The 9697-nt window shown below is 30.9% G+C and overlaps 1 protein-coding gene across 1 annotated transcript in view; it reads right to left on the bottom strand.

The window, feature by feature from the left end:
* The window catches only part of LOC106474273, a 38586-nt gene that overhangs the window by 6428 nt on the left and 22461 nt on the right, over positions 1-9697 (bottom strand). The window contains exon 4 of the mRNA XM_022379592.1: positions 3453-3498. Coding sequence (XP_022235300.1) covers positions 3453-3498 — 46 coding nt within the window. The remainder of the gene's footprint in view (positions 1-3452; positions 3499-9697) is intronic.

Here is a 9697-nt window from a genome sequence, read left to right as displayed (position 1 = left end):
AAAAGGATGGTATAATGCCCAGTATCATGCCACTATAATATAATCCATATAGATTTCATCATGTCATATTTTCAGTAATATTTAGTTTCTTTTTTGTGTGTTTTAGCAGTTGTGCCTAGCTCCATTTATATGAACATCTGTAGATCATCCTAGGATCAGTTCTAAAAGATGCTGGACTGGTTCGTGATGCAGGTGTTAAAATAAGGCGCTATAATTACTTCATGTCATCACATTTTATAAGATCAGAGAATAGTTTAATTTTTGGTTATTTTCATCAGTAAGCACTATGTAAACACAAAACACATTTAATGTATAGGCATGTTTTGAAACCATGTTCTTAGAAGTTATACTCATAACTAGTGAAAACACAGAACAATAAAGTTGTGGCCTAACATACATATTTTATCATTACATTTAACTATCCATTTATTCCCTTTATGTATAAACATATCAGAGACTGGTCTACAAACATGTACTCATTCCTTTTACTCTCATATTAATTCAAAGAAATAAGAGTGATTATTTAAGGCGTCTATTTAAAAACAAACTTATTCTAAAGTTCGTTTTGATGATTTGTTGCCACAGTTGCAGGTATTTACTCCCCGTTCAAATGATATGTCGTTTTTATTATGTTCAAAATGACTATCTGAATATGTATATATCCTCATGCAAGGCATTCGATATCAGCAGCCTAAGTAGTATAGATGCTCATCTAGAGGTGGAAGTAAACAAATATGACCTTCACTCAATTCGACAGTAACTATAGTATGTACCCATTGACCTTGAATTAGACGTTTGTCTGGAGCCAGAAGTAAACAAACATGAACGTGCAGAGAGTATTGACCTAATATGTATCTCATTTATACTGATACTTCCGCCGCCAGATGAGCGTCTATTCTACTAGGCTATTTATTATAGATATAAATATTAGAAGAAAAATGAGTGTCAATCAGACTCCTTTGAGTTAATGTATGATCAAAAATGTTTTTTTTTTGGGGGGGGGATTGATAAGTTGCAAATTAATTAATGTAAATCAATCAATTACATTTTTTGAATGAGATAGGGCTATATATTTTCTTTAAATTAAATTACTGTGATAATGATTCGAATAATTTAAACACCAGTCTTGTAAGCAACTCAGTTCTTTCAGGTTTCTGAAAATGATAATGAATGAGCACTGGAAGTGTTTGTATTAAGCAACTTATAACTGATATAACGAATGAAATAAACAAGTTCAAAGTTTTCTAGTTTTATTAAATAAGATTTATTACTAATTTGTTTTATTTCTCGATCTCCATTATCTATCTAATAAATCTGATGAAGTGTACACTTGTACCTGAAGATCACGAAACAAAAGTGAGAAAAGAACATCTTACCACTTGATAAATTGCTTCAAAATCTAGTTCTTTTGCGAATAATTGCACGTTACATGAACAACCTAGTTTATACGGGCTGTCAAATTAATTTATATGAATTTATTTATATGATGCCACTGTTTTAAAGTTATGTATACGTGTATTTAGAGCTTGGATTGATTTTTGGAGTTAACATTCTACACTCAGTGTACTAAGCAGGAAAATTAGGTATTATTTTTGTAGGTTATGCATATACTGAATCCATGCAAATCCAGCTCGATTTTAAGATAATACAAGTTGTTTCACAAGGAATTATGACATTAATCCGTTTAACTTTATATCCAAAAATAATATCAAGCTTATATTTTTCAGCTGTATTAATGAGTTATTTTTTAAACTAATCTTTATTTATTTTTCCTAACACAACTTTCCATATTCTAAATCTACTACATCAGAAACATATTCAATAAACAGTGCTTGTAGTTCATGCTATGAGCTTCAGTCTGGGGTTTTAAGATCAGGATTCGGGTATATTACAGGCATCAAACAACGATAACAAAACTCTCTTCAATGAGATTGTAGGTCAGTAATTCAAAGCTACTACTCTCTACTCGTTTCAAATATTTCAGCTTTAGATTTTTATTTCATTCAAAAATGTAACATCGTTTTTTGACTTTGCAAATCGTTGTTTTCTTATGTTAAGCATGATGTCCTCGCTTTAAGCTGGTTAATTGGTAATTGATATGTCCAAGCTTTGAGGCTTCTGTTCTGTACGAATAAATATTACACTGTCATTTTCTAGAAAAAAATCATGTCATGTTATGACAACTGTCACTGATTTGCCCTCATATCTGTAACCATTCATTTGTTGTTGTTTAATACTCTCACTCATAAATATAGAACAGATAAAAAAATACTGATAAAAATCCTATTGTTATAGCCAAGTTAATATATTGGTTCAATTACTTAGCATAATTATTAAAATGGTCACAATTTCACGAATCGAAAAGCAACACATATTCAAATTTTAATTATTTAATGGAAGAATTATTAGAGCTGATGAAAGGCTGCAAGAAAGATGGTAAGATGGAGTTTGTGTTACATTATGAGTAATGTTAAGTCAAATAGATATTCTGTGGTTTTTTATTTAATGATACAGTAAATTTTATAAAATTTACAAAGGTTAATTTATAGCAGATTTCTGAGATGCAGAACAATGGTTCAAACTCCAACAAGTTTTTATTGTTTTAAAGGACATTTACGTCTTACAGTCTAGTGCTTGTCTGTTTTTGACAGAAACATACAGTTCTTATTTTAATTTGATAATACAAAATGGTTTAATATCTGGCGAATTCCCATTTCATTAAATTTAAATGAAAATGTTCTTCCCTAAGCCATAATCTTCACACTAATCACTACGTTTACAACGTATAAACGGAAGTTGTGCGTAAAGCGGTTTTTTCTGGAGATTTAAAATGCAAATGTTTAACCAGTCACAAATAGAACAACGCGGTTGTTATTCGCTCAAACTATATTTCGTGTTTCTTATGTCGGTATTACTAAAGGAAATTTATTAGATTAAAAAAAATTATAATAAAAAAACATAACTACCTATTGGTATTGTCCGTGATTACTTTTTGTTGATTAGGTATTTTTTAAAATCAGAATTAACATAGTTATGAGTGTTATGCATTACGAGGGATTTCAAATTTTCTCATCTATTGTGTTTTGCACATTATACCTTCTACGTAGGAGTCTGCTGATAGGCTATTTATCTATTTTGCAGAGTTCTTCTACACCATTGATAAGGTTCTGAGGATGAATTAAATGTTCGTTTGCTTAATTCATTAACATTTTTAGGTTTATTTTTCGTCTTAAACACACACAAAATCTATAGTTTACAGGCATTTATAGTAAGCATGGCTTTAGAATTCTCACTTGTATACTTGTTACTGCTTTTTTTTTTCATGTGATGTATACTTCTTTATGTTTATAATTAACATACTCATTTCATCATAAGTTGTTGTATTGTTGTACTTCTAGTTGTATTTTTTTTTTAATTTATGCGTTATTATATGACTTTGAGTTTCTACCCACCATGTTGTCCTCGTAACTGATCCAGTTGTTGAACTTCATTGGATATCTGAAACATAAAAAAACATTATCTAAGTCGTTTAAAATCCTATACATTACAATGTTTTCACAAATGTCAATTGTTATGTATCTTCGCAAGGAATTAGTGTATTTTATACTTGGATATAAGCATTGTTAAAGTTCATTTTATAGAATTACGTAATTCATGTTAAACAGTGTATGGTATTATCTTAAAAACAAATGTTTTCAGATTCTTCTTAATATCCTCTTCAAAATAAATTATAACATAGTTAACTTATGATTCAGAAACACAATATCCTAATGAATTTGTTAAATCAAGCTTTTAATATTTAGCACACATACAATTATTTAATCGAGAATGAGATAGATTTTTTAGTTCTTGCTTGACAGTTTTAATTTAAGCGAAAACAGCAAATTATATTTTAGTAAGTTTGGTTCATTGATTCAGTGACAATGAATCTATATTTGTATTGCTTTTTTGTATCGGATAAATCAGTTGTTGATATTTAGAGTTTGCTTCAATGAAGCAAATTTTCTATATTTACATACTTTTAAAAAAGCTTGTTACGAAAAAGATGAACTATCAATATTTCTTGATTGTTTTTGCTGTAAAATGAAATATCCTGGTTTTAGTGATTCTTTTTCTGATAATACTACTGATATAACAAGCATCCTTATAAGAAAATGTTTCTCATATTCGAGGATCACAATAGCTGCAAAAGGCATGATTTTACTTTTATTTGCAAAATTTATAGAAAATGGTGAGGTTGTGGTGAACTCATATTTTTTATTCATTTGAAATACGAGAACTGAGATTGGGAAAGGAATTACTCAACTAACCATTGTTGCTCTTAACTCCAATATAATTACAAATTTTTGAGGTTTCTAACCTGAAGGAGTCTACAACTGGTGTACAGCCATTATAATCCACGATCTTTAAAACTAATAGAAAACAACAATACACTAGCAATGTGGACATTTACATCCAATTTCAGTTTTCAACCAAGAATACGGGCTATAAGAAACTAATGGAAAACAACAATACTTAACGTAAATATCTATCACTAGCAATGTGAATCTTTACATCCAGTTTCAGTTGTCAACCAAGAATACGGGCTTTAAGAAACTAAACAAATTAAGACGAACAAATCCACCTTCGCTATATTCCAATGTTTAATGGTCTATGTTCAAGTCTGTGCGCTTTTCGCTAGTTTTAACAAAGTTACTTGAGCTAAGGTACATATAACCACTTTTACAAAGAAATGACGTATAGATAATGACTCCCCTATCACAGTGCTCAGGATAAACACAAAACCCACCTAACATATCATGTAAATTCTTCCTGCTTTATAGATTTGGTAGTAGCCTACTCCTGTAGGGTCGCCTCTTTGGAAGCCTGTCCTCAATACTTTCTCTTAGCGTCCATTATCTCTGTTTCAGTTGTGATTCGTTTCATCCCTTGAATATTCCTAAAGTTGATGTATTGTTTTATTCAGAATGGTTTTCAATCTCACTAAGGGCATGAATTCTGTATGGTGGCGGCCTGCTTCCATTTGAATACATTACCACTTATGACCTTTTATTTTTTCGTTTACTAATAACTGATGCTTCCATAAAGCAGAAAGTCAAAATGTTAGGCAGTGAAGTTACAGAGAAAGGCATTAACATGAGGCTTTCAAAGGGATTATAGACCGTAAGAAATCATGTCTTGTTTGTTTGTTGTTAAACACAAAAAACAGTTATCCTCCTTCAGCATTACACATATTCCGAAAATGTAGTAAGTCTATTGGGTTCATGATTTATCACAATATTTCTTAAGGAAACTATATTGTAGCGATTCCTTATCTTATAGAGTTAAGTTTAATTAAGGTAAGTCCTTGCCGTGCCTTTGCAAAGCACGTATAGGGCCCATGTTTTCGAACTCCGCTTTCAATGTCGTATACATACAATAATATAATTTGGGAAAAGAGATGTCCGTCCGTCGGGGTTGCAAATAGCTGAACCAATTTTTTTCTCTCACGATCAGCTCTACATAGCTCTATCTAGGATATAGTTGTATGATTGGTTAAAATTTATGTTCCTGAAGCTGCAAATATTGAAAATGTTGTTTACGAAGAAGTTTTATAAACAACTTTTCCAATATGAATTCGATAGTCCTTAGTTTTAGATCGTGGGTTAAAATACCACATTTTATCGAATTGCGACACGTTCTACTAGCAGAATAATGTCATTTTAGAAAACAGATGTTTATGTGTCCATTGCGTATGAATATAAAGAAGAAGGAGAAAAAAAGAAGTACGCAGAAAACAATTATACGTAAAGCCACCTAATAACGATTCTTATAAATGCACGCGTAAGTGTTGTTAAGATTTAACAAGAAAACTTTTTCTACCGCAGAACTTTATATTATAATTTTTAAGTAATGTTGTAGCATCAAAATGATGTTAAAAGCCAATTTTCAGAGTATTGTTTACATCATCCTATAATGATGGAAATATTACATTTTTATACATGTTTTGTACATGTTTTGTTTTTATTTCAGTTTCGAATAGGTTTGCTGTATTATTTTCTATAATTTTGTTTACAATTTCATTATTTGGTTGAGCTTTGAGAATTCTTTTAACAAGTAGGAAAACATGGAGGATTAATTCAAACTTTTAAATGAGGGGTGATATAAAGTCGTTCTGCTGTTATCAAGTGCAGAAAGAGGGATGTTTAATTCAAACTTTTAAATGAGGGGTGATATAAAGTCGTTCTGCTGTTGTCAAGTGCAGAAAGAGGGATGTTTAATTCAAACTTTTAAATGAGATTTCTGCACTTAACAAGAGCAGAACGACTTTATATCACCCGAAGGGATGATTAATTAAAACATTTGAAGGTGACGTCAGTACTCACAATATCAACATTGCTGAAGATGGTTTTTAGTTTTGTTTCTAAAATAGCTCTTAAAAAGAGCATATCTTAGCGGTCAATAGTCGATTTTGTGTGGTTAGATAAGAATACAAATTGAGTGAAATATCACAAATCTACGTAGTTTGTCGAATTTCGACACATTCAACTAGTTAACTTATAAATGAGCAACTCAGTATATTTATTAAACGACAAAAGAAGAAAAGAAAAACAAAATTAATCTAACTGATTTTAGGTAGAAATTAAACCCAATATAATCCTGTAATTAAAGGCTTACAATGTAATATGTCCATGATGGAAATAATTTCCATTTTCCTTATTCTCCAATTATCAATAAAATGCTTTCCTTGACTAACTAACCCGTACGTTTATTTGATATACGTTGTTAATTTGATTATTTCAGTAAATTACACTATTTAGTGCTGTCCTGTTCTTTAAATAAATTAAATATTAGCCAACAAAGTGCGGTATGATCTTTAAGTTTATGTTGTTGTTTTTATTTTAGCCCCAAACTGCAAAAATTGGCTATCTACCCTCTGTTCACTGAGGGGAATTGAATCCCAAATTGTTAGAACAATAAGTCTGTAAACATACCATTAAACCTTCCTGGGTACCCTTTGGTTTTAATTTATAATATACGATTTGTACACTTGTTATCTAACATGTTATTATGTGTCATACAAATAATAATAAGGTAGTTAACGTTGTCTGTAAACTTACCATTAAACCTTCCTGGGTAACCTTTGGTTTTAATTTATAATATACGATTTGTACACTTGTTATCTAACATGTTATTATGTGTCATACAAATAATAATTTAGGTAGTTAACGTTGTCTGTAAACTTACCATTAAACCTTCCTGGGTAACCTTTGGTTTTAATTTATAATATACGATTTGTACACTTGTTATCTAACATGTTATTATGTGTCATACAAATAATAATAAGGTAGCTAACGTTGTCTGTAAACTTACCATTAAACTTTCCTGGGTACCCTTTGGTTTTAATTTATAATATACGATTTGTACACTTGTTATCTAACACGTTATTATGTGTCATACAAATAATAATAAGATAGTTAACGTTCAGATGTTTTTATTTCCTTTGGAAGTGCTGTTTATGAAACGTAACATCAGAAAAGAAAATTCTGTTATCATTATAGAGACATAATTATTTAATATGTAAACACACCTATTATGTCTTGTAACATTTTCAAATTAATGACATAAAAACGCGCGTAGTAAACACTTCATCTGGTGAACATTCGCCCTAAATTGTATCCAGAACAGAAGTTATACAATAAGGAAGCCATTGTCAGAGTAATAGTGCTTCAACTACGGTTAAAGTGGCTATATTTAAAAGAAGCATGAAAATAAACATAATTAAAATCATGTCTCAGGACAGTGTAGTCTGTTATACGTTCTCTAAAAACTCCACGGCAGATTTCATAAAATCGGCATTCAATTGGAAATAAAATTTGCCTTGTAAAGAGACTTTTTTAGAGAATTACGTCAAATATGATTTATTCTTCGACATGTCTTTGGTGAAATTTTATTTTCTAATTTATTAAATGAATAACCTGTATTTTACCGAGGATAACTATTCATCTCATGCATATAACATGATGCTAGAAAACTTTTCAGTCGTAGTAACTCGACATCTCTTCGTATATGCATATAATGTACATTTTTGTACTTTTATTCGTGTATGTAGTGGGTGAATATAATTAAAGAATATGTATTATGCCCAGTATATACAGCTAAACAGGGTGTGTATCCGACTGTGGATTCTAGGATTCGTGGCTCACATCCCGATGTCACGACATTACATTAACTTTTTTTACTGACTTTGATATATCGAATGATAAACTACATCCGGCAACGACAAACCACCCCAACTATTATTTCCCTTGATAGACAAAGCGGCGTCAGGATTAATTGTGTCCACTTATTTTCGGCTTCGAGAGCCATTTAAAAGAAAGGTAATGGCTGCATATAATCTAATCATATATTTTTTGTGTTTGTATATAATGGTTCCTTCACATATGAGCAGATGTTAATTAAATTTATCAAAATGTTTCCTACCTATTATTTTGGATAACGACAATAGGGGAAGGAGACAAAGAGTCGCCGCACGAAGATATATTCACGTTATTCTATTCCACTGTACGGAATTACTGCATTAGTGTCAGTAAAAGCGCTTTTCGTTTACGTGCTATTGAGGACAGTTAACGATGTTCTATACTAAACCATAGTATCATGCATGTAGTAAAGTGTAAGAATAAATCAGACAAGGAAATCCATCAGATTATTTCTGTGAATAACACAGCAAGAAGCGTCTACTACTTCATCTACACGTGTTATTGTATTAGATGTATCAATCACGTATTCGTTATTAAAATATCGACCCTAATGCTAACTGACCATCTTATAATCAAAAGTAACTGAATAAAAAACGGTCTTTTTCAAGTTTTATCTCACAATCCTTAGCAGCTTTAAGCGTTTATAATAATCCATAACTTGCTTCTAAATGATTTCCAAAATTGAAAAACACATTGTATAGTGATAGGACTTTTAGTTATTGTTTTCCAGGGGTTAATATAAGTTTCTTACATGTTACAAAAATATGAACTTCTTGAAAAAGAAAAAGAACTTCAACACATTTCAGACATTAAGAAACGTCAAAGCACTTCGGGGCGTTTTCGTCTTACCTCGGTTACTGACTTACAAACATCACAACTTGTAAACAATGACGGCAAAAGGGTGCCCTCATATTACATCACAACCTAATCAGATTACTCTCTAGCCTGAGAGCTGCACAGGCGACTCAGTTTCAACACTAAAAGCTTTTCACACTTAACTAATATTACCTTATACGAACTCTTAGCTGGTTCCTTGTTCACCCTGCTGTGAAAAGAACATCTAACTGTTAACCTAAAAGGTTTCAGAACTATACCCGTGTCTTTAACAGTATCCAACTGTTTCAAAAGGCGGGAGTTTTTAATGGCTGTTAATGGCCTCGAAATGTGAAAAATTAGCTCAAAAAGTGTTATAATAACACAGGCCTGCGAATTTAAACTTGATAAAAGTTGTTTAGGTTTTAATAACGGATTTTCCATAATGTAGCCACTCAGATTTCGAAAATAATATTAATTTTTTTCTATCACGTAAGAATGTTTTACAAATCGGGAAGAAAAAACTCTTACTTAGAGGAAATTATTATTTCGCTTATCACATAAACCTCTTTTATTTTTATATTTGTTGTCAAAAATACAAAAAAACTGAAGAAAAGGGAAGAACATTGATGTCAAACGAATAT

Source organism: Limulus polyphemus, unplaced genomic scaffold, assembly GCF_000517525.1.
Source record: "Limulus polyphemus unplaced genomic scaffold, Limulus_polyphemus-2.1.2 Scaffold137, whole genome shotgun sequence".
Classification (NCBI taxonomy): domain Eukaryota; kingdom Metazoa; phylum Arthropoda; class Merostomata; order Xiphosura; family Limulidae; genus Limulus; species Limulus polyphemus.
The sequence above is the reverse complement of the archived record's forward strand: the minus strand, read 5'-3'. Positions and strand labels throughout refer to the sequence as shown.